The 17,483-nt window shown below is 48.6% G+C and overlaps 2 protein-coding genes across 2 annotated transcripts; both read right to left on the bottom strand.

The window, feature by feature from the left end:
* Positions 1 to 2,023: 2,023 nt before the first annotated feature.
* On the bottom strand, positions 2,024 to 2,974 carry LOC138437064 (olfactory receptor 9S13-like). Its single transcript, XM_069583624.1, has one exon. The coding sequence runs from the start codon at positions 2,972 to 2,974 to the stop codon at positions 2,024 to 2,026; it is 951 nt and encodes a 316-aa protein (XP_069439725.1).
* Positions 2,975 to 13,273: 10,299 nt separating this feature from the next.
* LOC138428729 (olfactory receptor 9S13-like) lies at positions 13,274 to 14,224 on the bottom strand. Its single transcript, XM_069569532.1, has one exon. It carries the CDS (start codon positions 14,222 to 14,224, stop codon positions 13,274 to 13,276), a length of 951 nt encoding a protein of 316 aa, XP_069425633.1.
* Between the last annotated feature and the right edge of the window lie 3,259 nt (positions 14,225 to 17,483).

Below are 17,483 nucleotides of genomic sequence, written 5' to 3' on the forward strand. Positions count from 1 at the left end.
AGGAAGAGGAAGAAGAGGGAAAGAGAAAACAATGAAAGAAAGAAGGGGGAAAGTGGGGAGCAGTGAGATAAAGAGAGAAACAGAGGAAACAAGGGAGAGTGTGAGACAGAATGCTATAACTTGGAAGAAAAGATATTCTGGAGAAGGACTGGCAAAGGTGGAATTAATTATGAAGGCCGGATATGAGACAGTGGGAATAAGAATTGAGCAGAGACCTTGAAGGATGTCCCATTTGAGCAGCAGTGAGCGGCAAGCTGATGGCCCAGGTGTTGCAGTCCCTCCCCAGCCCTCCAGAGCAGGAGAGCAGGGAGATGGAGAGCTGTGATCAGAAAGGCAGGACGTGTCCCCGCTGGTGATACAGGGAGAGAGAGGACACGCTCCTGGTAGTGGCCATGGGCGTGATGACTCTACCAAAGGGAGGCACGACAAGGAGGCCATTGACTCAGTCCAGGCTGTGTGTTGGGTCCACGGAGCACAAGGATGGATCTCTGAACAGGCAGGTGAACACCAAGGATCCAGTTCCCCCGGGGAGTGTGAGACAGAGGGCCAGGGAGCTGTGCTCACCACCAAGAAGTGCATCTTCTCTCTCCACCCCCTCCTCTCCGCAGCAGCACCAGGGCCTCCTTCCTTATTCAGAGATGTCTGTGCTGACAAGACACCATCTGTTAGTGTGGCAAGTAGTCAGGACACTGTCACCAGTTAGGTAGATGGTAAAGCCGATAGCTTAGTGGTGAACTGTGCTGCCGGATCCGTGGTCTCCAAAGGGAAAGATTTAACTCCGGGACCAAAGCCAGTCTCAGTCAGAATTTTGAGTAAATTTTACTTAAAGTGAAAGTGACAGAAAAATCTGTCATATAGAAGACATCATAAGGGGGCATAGACATCAGAAGAGGGCAGGAGAGTGCCCACCTCACTAGTTTAAGCAGGGCCTTGTATACTTCTCAACTAGCTGCTGAGAACAGATGAGATATACCTCAAGGCTGTGGGCATTTTGTCCAGATCCTTTCCCGTAATATACGTCCTGGGATGGCATCAGTGTGAGATTAGCCAGAAGGAACAGGTTAACCCAGAGCTCAAGGCTATGGAAGTTTTTACCTGGACTGTCTTCCTTAACATACATCCAAAGCTCAAAACAACAACAACAACAGCAGCAACAAACTGGCATGCCTTTGAACAAGAGATACTGCTGCCTACAAGACCTACGTGTCTAAGGCGAAAGAATGTGAAAAAGAAGGAATGTTTACCTCCTCCTTGAAGGGTCTTACTTAGGCATGGGCTCCTTATCAACCTGCCTAAGTTAACTCTCTCAAAGAGTCAGTGGAACTTTGGGTGTCAGGCATCCTTGTTGGTTCCCTGGGGCTCCCAGCTGCTGTCTGAGGGGAGAAACCCAGGGCAGGGAGCACTAGGAGCGTCTGAAGCAGGAGCACAGGTGCTCCCTGCTTCCCTGTTGGGTGGCGGCAGCAGCGAACAGAAGGGGGAGGGGAGGAACAGCCCCACTCAGGATTGAAGGGAAGCATGGGCTTCCTAACTCCTCTAGTTGGTTCTGGGTGATCCCATGCCATCTCTAAGGAAGGGCCAAGGCTGAGGGTCCCAAGGCCCCTGTTAGGTAGTCCAGGGAGATTGCTGAACACAGATTTACAAAGATTCAGCCTTAAAGTAGAGAGAGAGATCTCCCATTTTTTTAGTCATGTACCTTCACTGGTAGAGTTTGAATTGGGACCCATATCCTGCTTCAAACACTCCCTGTACATAACGCTGCCCACTGTGTGTTTTCAAACTTTAAGTTTAGGGTCTTATCTGTGGACCATCAGTCTTTCGGTGGCAAAGATACTTTTTCCATCTTTGCACCTCACACTTGTGTATGAGTTTCATGATGTGATTCCTTGAAAGGTTGAATAAGGTGTTTAATGAAAGAATGAATTGGGTGAATGGGGAATGAATTTGTCAAACCAAATGCAGTGCCTCCCTCAAAGCCCTCTTGTCCTCTCCCCAGGACACATTGTCTGCCTCTGGTAACCCTCCTTCACGTGGCTGTGTGCTTCTGCCCCAGTCTCCGCAGGGCATCCTTCACGTTCTTGTTTCTCAGGCTGTAGATGAGGGGGTTGAGCATCGGGATGACCAGGGTGTAGAAGACGGAGACCACCTTGCCCTGCTCCATGGACGCCACAGCTCCTGGCTGGGCATACATGACAAACACAGTCCCATAAAGGAGGGACACGGCTGTCATGTGGGAGCCACAGGTGGAGAAGAGCTTGTGCCTCCCTCCTCCTGAGCGCATCCTCAGGATGGTCACTGTGATGTAGCCATAGGAGATGAAAATCACAAGTATGGTGCCCACGATGATGAGGCCACAAAGGCCAAACAAGAGCAGCTCATTGATGGTAGTGTCAGCACAGGCAAGCTTGAGCAGAGGCGGCACATCACAGAAGAAGTGGTCGATGTGGTTGGAGCTGCAGAACGGGAGGCTGAATGTGAAGCTGGTCTGCAGGATGGAGTTGAAGGAGCCCCCAGAGTAGCAGCCCAGCATCAGGCGGGCACAGACGGAGGGACGCATGGTGATGGGGTAGTGCAGGGGGCTGCAGATGGCCACGAAGCGATCATAGGCCATCACGGCCAAGAGGAATCCCTCAGTGGTGACCAGCAGGGAGAAGAAGAAGAACTGTGTGGCACATCCTTCAAAGGTGATGACCTTGGAGGAGGACAGGAAGTTGGCCAGGGCCTTGGGGGCGATGACAGACGAGTAACACAGGTCCACAAAAGAGAGGTTCTTGAGGAAGAAGTACACTGGGGAGTGCAGACGGGCATCCAGCGTGATGACCACAATCATGGTGAGGTTCCCCAGGACGGCCACCACGTACAGGGCCAGGAACAGAGCAAAGAGCAGGGCCTGGGTCTGTGGGCCACCCCTAAATCCATCCAGCACAAACTCCTGCAGAGGCATCAGTGAGAGGTTTCCATTTCTGAGGGGTGACATGGCCCTGAGCTGATGATACCCAGAGAAGACAGCAGAGAGCAGGCAGGGGCAGCATAGGGAGCAGGTCAAGGTCACAAGGTCATATCTCTTGCAGACCAGGAGCCTTCGGTGCCTCACTGTCCACTGACTAAGAGACCACAGCTGTCCATTTCTGATGTACTCAGACTAACCTAAAATGCAAAGATTTCCTCCAATTCAGTAATTCATAAATATGCAGATTTCATTCCCTCTGTGGGAAAGTCTGAGCTGCCATTTATTGGGGCAGGGGCTGGGTGCTTCAGTGAGACCTCGCAGTGTGAGCAGCATTGCAGCCCCTTGTCCCTCCTGTCAGAGAAAAGCTTTCCACCCCCAAGGGAATGCCCCCTAATGGTGCCATTTCCACACTTGCTCATGTATGTTATCTTAAATTATCTGAGCCTCATTAACAAATTCATTAATTTTAGTAATGTGAACAGAGGGCCTCATACCTACCTGCTCTTGAGTTGGTGATGATTCCATCTCCAGGCAGGGAACAGAGCAGGAACCAGCCCCCATGAGGCAAATGTGTGTGTTTTCTGTCTGTTTCTCCTTCAACTCCTGAGCCCCATCTCAGCTTCACTGTCTGAAGCCTGGACCATGGTGTCATAGTGTCAGCAGAGCACTGTGCATCCTTGAGGACCTCAGGGAGCCTCCTGCCAATGTCCCAATGTTGGAAAAAGTGGAGTGGGGACAGCCCACCTCCATGGTCTGAGAAGCAGCAGGACAGAGGCTGTAACACCTTCAGGAGATGAGCATGTCCTTCCCCGCCCTGGCTCCTGGGAACACCCTGTGAGGTGACTGATAAGAGCTGTGGGGGCCTCCAACACTGGCACATCTGTTCAATGTCTGTGTCTCCTGCATGGTTGAGGAATGGCTGAGTGGGGAACAATGGTGGGCACAGAGCCATGGTGCCTCTCGGGGCTGGGGGGGTGGAGACGTAGGGTTAGTGAGAGGGTGAAGGCTGATTTCAGAGAGATCCCATGCTTCTTAGAGGTCAGATCTGCAACCTCATGGAGCTGGCTGCCTTTGGAGGGAGAGAGTTCCCCAGAAGTGGGGGTGTGCAGGCAGAGGGTGGTGGTGAGTGGTGCCTGTTGAAGAGCAATGGCTCCCATGTTGTTTCCCAGCCTGAAGTTCTTAGAAGGTGATCCATGAGAGGCAAGACTTTCCAGTAGAAGTGCAAGTGAAAGAGTGGGTTGTCCAGCATATCCTTCCTGGGCTATTTGACTCCAGCCCTCACATGACAACAGAGGGGACAGTCAGACTAGGGATGCCCAGGATGGCTCCTCTCAAATCAGGTTTAGATCTGGGTGTTATGGGTGGAGTTGGGGGTCTGCCCAACACACCTTGGTCACCCACCCTGTACACAGAACCCCCTCTGTGCATACCTGAGATGGCCATGCCCTTGTTTTCCGTCTTGGCTCACTCCCTGCTCATGCACACATTGGAGCCACTTTGACCAGAGTGACCAGCTCTCTCATCCACCATTCTCAGGCAGGCTGTCTTGTTTCTTTATCCCCTGGGCTTCCCAGTTTCCTGTTTCTTTTCTGTTTCCCAGGACAATTCATCCACCTCAGAAACCTTGGGTCATCACAACAGTGACCCCTAGGATGCCTGGGGAAGCGTATGAGGAGAGGTTGACATTTTCATCCTGAAAGCCAAGTTGTGGTTTGATTTCTGAAAAACAAACTCACATCCCTTTGTCTTGTTGAAATGGCCCAGTAGGGCTGTGGTGGCCACTTCAATAAACCTGCCTCTGAGTTGATCCTGAGAAACACTTTCCCAGATGAAGCAGAAGAATCAGTGTTGTCTGCGAGACTCAATTTTAGTGGCTGCATCCCAAGTCCTTTCATTGTGAATCTAGTAACTCAGGTGTGGTCTGAGGTCCTGCAGAAACAGCAGAACTGTGACTTCTTCTGAAATTCAGAATCTCAGGCACTGAATTAAAACCTACATTTATACAACATTCCCTGATTATTTCTACTCTCGTTAAGCTCAGACCCATTGCCCTAACTGACCCTGCCCAGGGCAATTGGGAGTGGGGGACCTTGTTGTCCAGGCTCCAGGCTCCCAGGACTTACCTGTCGGTGATGCTGGCCATGCCCTGCTGAGTGAAGACCACACTGCTCCTGTGATGTCAGGAGGGGCATGGCTCACCCAGGACGCTGTGCTTCCAGGGAGGACAGGACTCCTCACCAGATCTGTGCTGATGATAATGATGTAGCACTGAGGACCCCCTGCATCGTCCACCTCTGGCTTCCTGTGCAGGGAAGTGAGAGTGAGGAGGGGACAGAGCAAGGAAGCAGGCTCTGGATGCAGGAACTCCTGGGTCTTGATGGAAGCAGAGAAGGGGATGGACTCAGTCACCTGACTCTTCACATTATCTGTCCTCTGGGCAACATGTCAGGTTCCTGTACCTTGGGGTCACTCTGCTGGGAAGATGCTCTCTATTTGCAGGGCTGGGACTTGAGGCCTCGAATGGCCAATTAGGTGAGACCCAGGCTTCTGAGTGCACTGGGACTCACAACCCGCTGGGTCCCGGGAGCTGCAATCCTGTGGCCAATCGTCCTTGGATGCATCTCAGTCCAGTACAGGGTGGGGCAGGAAGACTGAAGTCCATGAGGGAGCCCTCAGTGTGGGTAAGGCAAACAGTAGAGAAACACAGACAACTTATACGGACTCTATGGAAGTCCTTGGAAAGATCTCCCTGGGCAGCAGGCCTCCTGGCCCACAGCCCTTTCTCCTCCTCTGCTCCATCCTAATTTGTTGCTGTCAGGAAAATCGACAGGTGGGGAGTCTGTACCCAGGGCAACAGCACAGCCCTTTCTATGACACTTATTAGCCTTATGACCCTTTTTCATGCTAAAATTGTCCTCTTTTTGGCTATTTGCATTCTCTTCAAGGCAGCCCTACACTCAATGTGCTCAGTAGCTTCAGATGTGTCCAACTCTTTGCAACCCCATAGACTGTGGCCCACCAGGGCCCTCTGTCCATGGGATTCTCCAGGCAAGAATACTGGAGAGGGTTGCCATTTCCTGCTCTGGGGGATCTTCCCGACCCAGGGATCAAACTCACATTTCTTATGTCTCCTACATTGGCAAGAGAGGTTTTTTTAACCACTAGCATCACCTGGGAAGCACTAAATATATCCACTAAAAAAATGTTAATCCTGGCTGGAAAAGGAAAACCAATATACAAATGTGATAAATGTTTAATATTAAAACAGAAATTATGCTGGATAAAGTTGCATTGTAAACATTCTTTTAAAGAAACATAAGACTGGGTGGCTCAATAATTATTTGAAAAAGTAGGTTTCAGGACTAAATGTTCATGTGGTGACATTTTATAATGAGAATGTTTTATCCTGGATAATGTGAGCTTTCAACTGGATAAAGTGAAATTTTAAATTTGTGTAAAATAAATGGAGATTTAAAATATAAAAACTGATAGAATTAAAGTGAAATGCATACATTCAAATTATAGTTGATGTGTTAACATACTTCTCAATAATAATGAAACAAGGGGAAATTGTAGTTATTTGTTAGACTGATTCAAAATATTAATTTAATGGGCCCACTTGGCATAGATGAGCACTATACTCAGCAATTTCAGAATATAAGTTCCCCTGAAGCACACTGAACATCATTATAGTAAGGTGAATAGTGTCTCCCTCTAAAAATGTCGACCCAGACATTCAGAAGGTGATCTTATTTTAATATAGGGTCTTTCCAAATGAATGAGTTAGGATGAGGTCATGTGGGATTAGGCAGACCCTAAATCCAATGACTGGTGTCCTTATAGGAAGAGGGACTGATACAGAGACACAAGACACATGGACAAAGGGCATGTAAAGACTGGGCAGATGTTGGAATGGTGCGGGAACAGGGGCATGAGTGCCAAGGATGCCAGGCACCTCCAGGAAGCGGCAAGGAAGAATGCTTGTCTAAAGCCTTCAAGGCCAGCAAGCCCTGCTGACAAATTGATTTTGGACATCTTTCTCTGGACCTCAAGAGAGTAAATTCCTGTTGCTTTATGTCGCCAGTTTTGGGTTAATTAGTTACAATGGCCCTGGTGACTGACACAGGAGGGCAGGGAGGGAGTTTGCTTTTACCTGGCATGGCCAGCAATACACCTTTACTCTCCTATCTCACGGGTGGGTCATCTCTCCAGCTCTGTGTAAAATGCACTCTTCAGAGATCTAGATCACCTTTCTTAATTCTTCCTTATTCTAGTTCACTTATTTCTATTGTTTAAACATAATAACATACTCTAATTACTTGTGAAATCTTCTTTAGAGAAATGTTTATATTGCTTCCTTTTTGAATTTTTTAATAACGCATATTATGTAATGGACATTTCCCCCCTCTAAGTGTATATCTACAAAAGAAATGGATTCCTAAGTAGAAAGATGCATTTTTCTCAACCTCATTAAGTTTCAAATTAATCTTACATTATGAAGGTTCCTTTCCTTACATCTTTCTTCATTTTTGTCAACCAATTACTCAGTACTCAGGCTAGAGGCCTTCCCTTTTAATGAAGTTCTGTGGAACTGAAGCAGTCTATAAGGTGACCAACCTAGATAGCACATTGAAAAGCAGAGACATTACTTTGCCAACAAAGGTCCGTCTAGTCAAGGCTTTGGTTTTTCCACTGGTCATATGGATGTGAGAGTTGGACTGTGAAGAAAGCTGAGCGCCAAAGAGTTGCTTTTGAACTGTGATGTTGGAGAAGACTCTTGAGAGTCCCTTGGACTGCAAGGACATCCAACCAGTCCATTCTAAAGGAGATCAGCCCTGGGATTTCTTTGGAAGGAATGATGCTGAAGCTGAAACTCCAGTACTTTGGCCACCTCATGTGAAGAGTTGACTCATTGGAAAAGACTTTGATGCTGGGAGGGATTGGGGTCAGGAGGAGGAGGGGACGACTGAGGATGAGATGGCTGGATGGCATCACGGACTCGATGGACGTGAGTCTGAGTGAACTCTGGGAGATGGTGATGGACAGGGAGGCCTGGCGTGATGCAACTCATGGGGTCACAGAGAGTCAGACACGACTGAGTGACTGAACTGAGCTGAGCTTATTGAGGTGCCCTAGTGACACAGTACTGGCTGAGCGTCAGCAGAAGGGTTGCCCACACCAATCCGTCTCTTCTGTTGTAGCTTCTTCACCTAGTCTCTGTGTGTCTGGAGTGTCTACATTCACAGCTTCCACGAGGAAGGAGGGTGAACTGTTCTTGCTGTAAATCACTCTGGCCGTTCGGTGTTCTTGGTGAGCAACTGCAGCACATAAAATTCCTCCTTTCTCTACTCATCTGGCCAATTTTCTTACAAAACTTTTGTAGCAATGTAACACATCCAGCAGTGTAGGAGTCTCTGTTTGTCCCATCCTTGGTCATATTGATGGGTATATCGAATCGATGCCATTCATGGCAAACCACTTCAGTATTCTTGCCTTGGGAGCCCCATGAAGTGTATGAAAAGGTAAAAGATAGGACTCTGAAAGATGAACTCCCCAGGTCAATAGGTGCCCAATGCTACTGGAGAAGAGTGGAGAAAGAAATCCAGAAAGAATGAAGAGACGGAGCCAAAGCAAAAACAGCACCCAGTTGTGGATGTGACTGGTGATGGAAGTAAACTCCGCTGCTATAAACAGCAATATTGCATAGGAACCTGGAATGTTATGTCCATGAATCAAGGCAAATTGGAAGTGGTCAAACAGGAGATGGAAGAGTGAATGTCGACATTTTAGGAATCAGAGAACTAAAATGGACTGGAATGGGTGAATTTAACTCAGATGACCATTATATCTACTACTGCGGGCAGGAATCCCTCAGAAGAAATGGAGTAGCCATCAAAGTCAACAAAAGAGTCTGAAATGCAGTACTGGGATGCAATCTCAAAAATGACAGAATGATCTCTGTTCATTTCCAAGGCAAACCATACAATAATGCGGTAGTCCAAGTCTATGCCCCAACCAGTAATGCTGAAGAAGCTGAAGTTGAATGGGTCTATGAAGACCTACAAGACCTTCTAGAACTAACACCCCAAAAAGATGTCCTTTTCATTATAGGGAACTGGAATGCAAAAGTAGGAAGTCAGGAAACACCTGGAGTAACAGACAGATTTGGCCATGGAGTACAGAATGAAGTAGGCAAAGGCTAATAGAGTTTTGCCAAGAGAATGCTGAGTAAGGTGTTCCTATCTCTCCTTGCTACTCTTTGGAACTCTGCATTCAAAAGAGTATATCGTTCCTTTTCTCCTTTTCCTTTCACTTCTGTTCTTGTCAAAGCTATTTGTAAAGCCTCTTTGGACAATCATTTTGGCTTTTTGCATTTCTTTTTCTTGGGAATGGTCTTGATCCTTGCCTCTGGTACAATGTCACAAACCTCTGTCCATAGTTCTTCAGGCACTCTGTCTATCAGATCTAATCCCTTGAATCTATTTCTCAGTTCCCCTGTATAATCGTAAGAGATTTGATTTAGGTCATACCTGAATGGCCAAGATGGGCACAATAAAGGACAGAAATGGTATGGATCTAACAGAAGCAGAAGATATTAACAAGAGGTGGCAAGAATACACAGAAGAACTATACAAAAAGTATCTCATGACCCAGATAATCATGATGGTATGATCACTCACCTAGAGTCAGGCATGCTGGAATGCAAAGTCAAGTGGGCCTTAAGGAAGCATCACTATGAACAAAGCTAGTGGAGGTGATGGAATTCCAGTTGAGCTATTTCAAATCCTAAAAGATGATGCTGTGAAAGTGCTGCAGTCAATATGCCAGCAAATTTTGAAAACTCAGCAGGGCCAACAGGACTGGCAAAGATCAGTTTTCATTCCAATCTGAAAGAAAGGCAATGCCAGATCATGGCATCTGGTCCCACCACTTCATGGCAAATAGGTGGGGAAACAATGGAAACAGTGAGAGACTTTATTTTTGAAGGCTCCAAAATCACTGCAGATGGTGACTGCAGCCATGAAATTCAAAGAAGCTTACTCCTTGGAAGAAAAGCTGTGACCAACCTAGACAACATACTAAAAAGCAGAGACATTACTTTGCCAGGAAAGGTCTGTCTAGTCAAAGCTATGGCTTTTCCAGTAGTGATGTATGGATGTGAGAGTTGGACTATAAAGAAAGCTGAGCACTGAGGAATTGATGATTTTGAACTGTGATGTTGGAGAGTCCCTTGAACTGCAAGGAGATCCAACCAGTCCATCCTAAAGGAGATCAGTCCTGAATATTCATTGGAAGGACTGATGCTGAAGCTGAAACTCCGATACTTTGGCCACCTGATTGGACGAAATGACTCATCTGAAAAGACCCTATGCTGGGAAAGATTGAGGACGTGAGGAGAAGAGGATGACAGAGGATGAGATGGTTGGATGTCATTACCGATTCAATAGACATAAGTTTGAGTAAACTCTGGGAGTTGGTGTTGGAAAGGGGGTCCTGGCATGCTGTAGTCCTTGGGGTTGCAAACAGCCAGACATGACTGAGTGACTGAATGAACTGATTGATAATCACCAAAAGATATGTACTGAGAACATACCTATGACAGCAACTTGCAAAGCATTGTATGGGATCTACAAACAAAATAAACCACTTCTAACATTGTGCAGTGATTTCCACTGATATCTGAAATGTAGGTAATGTAAACAAAAAGAGAATCTGTAGGATTAAAAAAAGATCTTTTCCTTCAGATTATTGGAGAATTTCTATTCCTTTAATATCTAACCAGGTTTCTTGATTTATTCCAAAGTCCTAACTAATGCTTTTCTAATCACTGCAGATGGTGACTGCAGCCATGAAATTAAAAGATGCTTACTCCTTGAAAGAAAAGTTATGATCAACCTAGATAGCATATTCAAAAGCAGAGACATTACTTTGCCAACTAAGGTGCGTCTAGTCAAGGCTATGGTTTTTCCTGTGGTCATGTATGGATGTGAGAGTTGAACTGTGAAGAAGGCTGAGTGCTGAAGAATTGATGCTTTTGAAGTGTGGTGTTGGAGAAGACTCTTGAGAGTCCCTTGGACTGCAAGGAGATCCAACCAGTCCATTCTGAAGGAGATCAACCCTGGGATTTCTTTGGAAGGAATGATGCTAAAGCTGAAACTCTAGTACTTTGGCCACCTCATGCGAAGAGTTGACTCACTGGAAAAGACTTTCATGCTGGGAGGGATTAGGGGCCGGAGAAGAAGGGGATGACAGAGGGTGAGATGGCTGAATGGCATCACTGACTCGATGGAAGTGAATCTGAGTGAACTCTGGGAGTTGGTGATGGACAGGGAGGCCTGGTGTGCTGTGATTCATGGAGTTGCAAAGAGTTGGACACGACTGAGCGACTGAACTGAACTGAACTGATGAACAATAAGTTGTTGTTGTCCAGTCGCTAAGTCATGTCCGACTCTTTGCGACCCCATGGCCTATTGCCTGGCAGGCTCCTAAGTCCATGGGGTTTTCCAGGCAAAAGTAATGGAGTGGATTGCTATTTCCTTCTCCAGGGGACCTTCCCAGACCAGGTATTGAACCCACATCTCCTGCATCAGCAGGTAGATTCTTTACCACTGAGCCAAGAGGGAAGCCTAAGAACAATGGATATGTCACTGTTTGTACATTTAAATTTTACATATCGATGATAATTGCACTCTTGTGTAAGAAAAAGAAAAAAAAAGAAGATTGCACTTCCTTTTTTTTCCATTCCAAATCTGGTTTAAGCTTAGAAGCCCAGTGCTTTGGAAAACCCATGGAATGGGAGAACGAGTGAGAGACGGGGAGTGAAACGAGCGGGAAGAGAAAAGAGGGAAGAGGGCAGGAAGAGGGCAGGAAAAAGAGTGGGGGTGGAACGGCGCTGTCACTTGAGAAGTTAAGAAACCATGTCATTTATGGAGCAGAAAATTTGGGGATTTCGTTTTAAAAATTGCATTCTCAGATAAATATAGTCACGTAGGACAGACATAGAATTAATTTTGGAGATCAGTGAGCAAAAGAGCTTGACAGAGACTGTGTCGTATATGTCAGATTGAGTAATCGTGAGCTGCAGTCTGATAACTTAGCTGTCAGCCCCTTCAGGCAGTTCTCCTGGGAAGGGAGAGCAGGGAGATGGAGAGCCGTGACCCGACAGACTGGCACATGCCTACTGACCCTACAGAGTACAGACCATCTCCGTGTCCGGGGGGCCTTCGGAATGACTGTTAGAGTGGATGATTCTACTAAAAGGAGACATGTTAAGGAGGCCACCGGGCTCTGAGTCCAGGCTGTGTGTTGGGTCCATGGAGCCCAAGAATGGAGCGCTGAATGGGCAGGTCAAAATTAAGGGTCCCAGGGAGTCTGGGACAGAGAGCAGGGAGCTGTGCTCACCACCAAGAAAGCGTACCTTCCCTCTCCACTGCCTGCTCTGTTGCAGCCACGTGAGCTTCATCCTTATTCAGAGGTGTCTGTGTTGACAAGGTCCCATTTCTTAGGGTCACAAGTAGTCAGGACAGTGTCACCTGTCAGGTTGGATGGTGAACTTTGGGTGTCAGGCATCCACGTTGGCTCCCTGGGGCTCCCAGCTGCTGTCTGAGGGGAGAAACCCAGGACAGGGAGCACTAGGAGCGTATGAAACAGGAACACAGGTGCTCCCTGCTGCCTTGTTGGGTGGTGGCATCAGTGAACAGAAGGGCGAGGGGAGGAACAGCCCTACTGCAGGATTGAGGGAAAGCGTGGTCTTCCTAACTCCCCTAATTGGCTGTGGGGATGCCCAGGCTATCACCAATGAAGGAGCCAGGATGAGTGTTCTGACCCCCCCCCCCAATTCTATGTGCTCCAGGGAAGATTGCTAAGCACACATTTACATTAGATTCATAGATGAAGTGAAGAGAGAGGCCTAAGACTGTTGGTTTCATAACTTCCCTGGAGGATGTTGAACCTGGAATACACATGTTGTTTCAATACTCTGCTCATTACTCTGCCTGTTGTATTATCCAGACTTTGAGATTAGAATCTTGCCCCATCATGGGCCATTATTTTTCCAGTGGCATTATCCATCTCTGCATCTCAGACTTGCATGTGTGGTCCAACATGTGCCTCCACAAAGGATTGAGTGAAATGGGTGAAAAAATGAATTGCATGAAAGAAGAATATATTCCTCAAACAAAACCCCATGTGCCTCCACAAAGGATTGAGTGAAATGGGTGAAAAAATGAATTGCATGAAAGAAGAATATATTCCTCAAACAAAACCCAATGCCTCCCCGAAAACCTTGTTATGTTCTCAGGACACTGTCTCTCTGGCCACCCTCCGTCACGTGGCTGTGTGTCTCTGCCCCAGTCTCTGCAGGGCTTCCTGCACGTCCTTGTTTCTCAGACTGTAGACGAGGGGGTTGAGCATCGGGATGACCAGGGTGTAGAAGACGGAGACCACCTTGCCCTGCTCCATGGACTCCACAGCCCCCGGCTGGGCATACATGACAAAAACTGTCCCATAAAAGAGGGACACGGCTGTCATGTGGGAGCCGCAGGTGGAGAAGAGCTTGTGTCTCCCTCCTCCTGAGCGCATCCTCAGGATGGTCACTGTGATGTAGCCATAGGAGGTGAGGACCACGAGGGTGGTGCCCACGATGATGAGGCCACAGATTCCAAACAAGACCAGCTCATTGATCATAGTGTCAGCACAGGCAAGCTTGAGCAATGGAGGGACATCACAGAGGAAGTGGTCGATGTGGTTGGAGCTGCAGAACGGGAGGCTGAATGTGAAGCTGGTCTGCAGGATGGAGTTGAGGCAGCCCCCACAGTAGGAGCCCAGCACCAGGCGGGCACAGACCGAGGGGCGCATGGTGATGGGGTAGCGCAGTGGGCTACAGATGGCCACGAAGCGGTCATAGGCCATCACGGCCAGGAGAAATGCCTCAGTGGTAGCCAGTAAGGAGAAGAAGAACAGCTGTGTGGCACAGCCCCCAAAGGTGATGAGCTTGGAGGAGGACAGGAAGGTGGCCAGGGCCTTGGGGGTGATGACAGACGAGTAGCACAGGTCCACAAAGGAGAGGTTCTTGAGGAAGAAGTACATCAGCGAGTGCAGACGGGCATCCAGCGTGATGACCACGATCATGGTGAGGTTCCCCAGGACGGCCACCACGTACAGGGCCAGGAACAGAGCAAACAGCAGGGCCTGGGTCTGCAGACCGCCCTCAAAGCCCTCCAGCACAAACTCCTGCAGAGGCTTCACTGAACGGTTTCCCTTTTTGGGGGTTGACATGACCCTGAGCTGAGGGACATGGGGCAGAAAGCAGAGAGCTGGTGGGAGGCAGGGAGAGGGAGCACATCAAGGCCACAGGGTCATACTCTCTTGTAGAATAGGAGCCCTTCAGTACCTTACTGCCCACTGACCAAGGGACCACCAGCTGCCCAGCTCTGCTTTCAGATGAGCTCAGACTGGCCTGAAATGGCAGACATTCCTCTGATTCAGATCTTCATATACTTGCTTGGAGCGCTCCCTCCATGAGAAACTGAGTGTTGCTGAGGATCCGAGGGGGTGTCACAGGTGTCTATCTGAGCTGAGAGCCTTCGGTGTAAAACAGCAATGTAGCCATGTTTCACTCCTTTCAAGGAAATATTGCTTCACCTCAAGGATGCTCCTAAACTATTGCATTTACACATCTTGCTTAGGTATGTAATCTTGTGCTTTCTTCACCTTATTTTACTGATTCACTAATTTCAGAAGTATTATTAAGCACTTTCTGTTACAGGACTGACCTAGTAATTGTTCTGCTGCTACACTAAGCTGGCAGCAGAGCAGGGACCAGTCCTCACCAGGCTAATTCGAGTGCTTTCTGTCTCTCTTCCCTGTGGATGCTCAGCCCCAACTCAGCATCTTTTTTTTTTTTTCTTTGAGCCTGGACCAGTTCTCTGCCTCATTGAGGACCTCAGGGTGCTTCTCGCCAATGTCCAGATGTTGGACAATTCATAGAAAGGGGACAGCCCAACTCTATAGTCTGAAAAGCAGTGGGACAGGGGCTGTGACACATTCAGGACCTGAGCATGTCCTCCCCTGCCCTTACCTCCATGCCCTGGCTCTTTGGCACATCTCTGTGGGCAATTGCTCAGAGTTGTGGGAGCCTCCAGCATTGTCACATCTGCTCAGTGTCTGGGTCCCCCTGCTGGGTGCTGCTTCCTGTCCCCGTCACAGCCCAGACCTCCACTGTCCATCTTGGGCAGGGCTGACCACCACACTCACATGGGATATGGGGACCCACTGTGTGATGGCGAGAGGAATGGTCCAAGGAGATTGAGTCTAAAGAGGTGGGAGTAGGAAAGGGAGGTGGGCACAGAGCAGCTGTGCCTCCCAGGGAGGGGGGAGGATCAGTGAGAGGGTGGAGGCTGATTCCAGAGAGATTCCATGTTTTCTAGAGATCAGAGCTGTAGCATCATGGATCTGGCTTTCTTTGCAGGGAGTGAGCTCCATGCGGGTGGGGTATGCAAGCAGAGGCTGGATGGTCAGTGAAGGGGGAAGAAGGGATGATCCTCACGTTCCCTCTCATCCTGAAGTTCTCTTGGAAGGTGGTCTGTGAGAGCCACGGCATTCTAACAATACAGGGTGTGGTGAAAGAGTGCGTGGTCCAGTGTTCCTCTCCTGGGCTACTTGACCCCACCCTCACATGACAGCAGAGGGGATGCTGGCAGACCCCCTCAAATTCAGGGTTGGACCTGGTGCTCAGGGTGGAGTTGAGGGTCTGCTCCATACACCTTAGCCATGGGCCTGACCAGGCCCTGTGCCCACACACTCACACCTGCGGGGCCACACCCTTGCCCTCTGCTCTGCCCACCCATATAACAATGTCAAATGCAACCAGAGGGGCCATCTCCCACCCATCACCCCAGGTTGGGTGACCCTGCTTCTGTGTCCCCTGGGGTTTCCATCTTTATATTTGAGATTATTTCCCAGAACAATTTGTCCACCTCACGGGCCCTTGGGTCATCACAACAGTGACCCTAGGATGCCTGGGGGAATACATGAGAAGCAGCTGGTGTTTTCATCTGGGAAGCCAAGCTCCCGGTTTGGTTTTTGGAAAAACAAACCCACATTCCTTTGGCTTTTGAGGTGACCCATGTGCGGCTGTGGTGGTAGGTTCAGTAAACCTGCCTTTAAGTTGAGCCTGAGAAGTACTTTCTCAGGCGAAGCAAAAGAATCCATGCCGCCTATGACATCTATCTGTAGGGACAGTGTCCTGAGCCCTTTCCTTGTGAACTCTCGCCACTCGTGTGATCTAAGCTCCTGCAGCATCAGCTTGAGAAGCCAAGAGCTTGTCAGAAATGCAGAATCTTGGGCACCAAAGTATAACCCACATTTACTGTAAGATCCCTGATTATTTCTACTCTCATTAAGCTCAGACCCGCTGCCCTGACTGACCCTGCCCAGGGCAGTGAGGAGTGGGGGACCTTGTTGTCCAGGCTCCAGGCTCCCAGGACTCACCTGTCAGTGATGCTGACCACACCCTGCTGAGGGATGACCGCAGTGCCTCTGTGATGTCAGGAGGGACATGGCTCACCCAGGACCATGTGCTCCTGGGGAGGACGGGACTCCTGACCCAGGTCTGTGCTGATGATAATGATGTGGTGTTGAGGGCCCCCTCCCTGGTCCACCTCTGGCCTCCTGTGCAATGAAGTGAGAGTGAGGAGGGGGCAGAGGAGGGCAGCAGGCTCTGGCTGCAGGAACTCCTGGGTCTTGATAGAAGCAGAGCAGGGCATGAACTCAGTTCACCTGCCACTCCACACTGTCCATCAGCTGGGAAGCAGATTAAGGTGCCTGCACCTTGGGGACACTCTGCTGGGAAGATCTCTCCACCAGCACAGCAGGTCTTTGGGCCTCGAATGGCCAATTAGGTGAAGTTGTTTGCATTCTGGCCTCTAAAGTGTCCTGGGACTTCGGCTTCTACTGTGTCCCCTGTGGCCACCCTTTTTCTGACCCTTCTCACCTGCAGGGCTGGGAACCGAACCCAGAAATTCCTCTGAACCCCAGAGCAATGAACAGGAGGTAAGCACTGAGTCTGACAGCAGACCCCATGGCCTTCCCTCAGGGGCAAGAGGTGTGAATCCCTGGGCCCAGGGCCCCTCCTCCTAACCAAGCCCTCCTGCTACATTCCCACTATGTTGGTTGAGAAAAAGTGGCCTGGTGTGAATGAGTCCTGCCTTGAGGAACTGTGTCCCTCCCTTCTATCATGGTTCTCCTCCCTCAAGCCCCATGACCTTGTGCAAATCACTCAGTCCTTATCATATGTATCAGTTAATTTAAGAGCATCCTTTTTTACATTTTTTATTTCTGACATACATATTTTAAATCATCTATTTAAAAAAATTCAAAATGAACATGTGCTTGCAGAAATCCAAGCAATGAAGATGTGGCAAAGGAAAAAAAGAAACTTTAACCTGTGTAAAAACCTCAGTCTTATCTAGAACCGGGTGGATTCTCTACAGACGTGTGTGCGTGCTGGTGGGTTTTATTTTATTGATTTTAACTT

This window comes from Ovis canadensis, chromosome 1 (assembly GCF_042477335.2).
Source record: "Ovis canadensis isolate MfBH-ARS-UI-01 breed Bighorn chromosome 1, ARS-UI_OviCan_v2, whole genome shotgun sequence".
NCBI classification, from domain to species: Eukaryota; Metazoa; Chordata; class Mammalia; order Artiodactyla; family Bovidae; genus Ovis; species Ovis canadensis.

Coding starts and splice junctions, on each gene's coding strand:
- LOC138437064 (XM_069583624.1), bottom strand. CDS start 2,974: ATGTCACCCCTCAGAAATGGAAACCTCTCACTGATGCCTCTGCAGGAG.
- LOC138428729 (XM_069569532.1), bottom strand. CDS start 14,224: ATGTCAACCCCCAAAAAGGGAAACCGTTCAGTGAAGCCTCTGCAGGAG.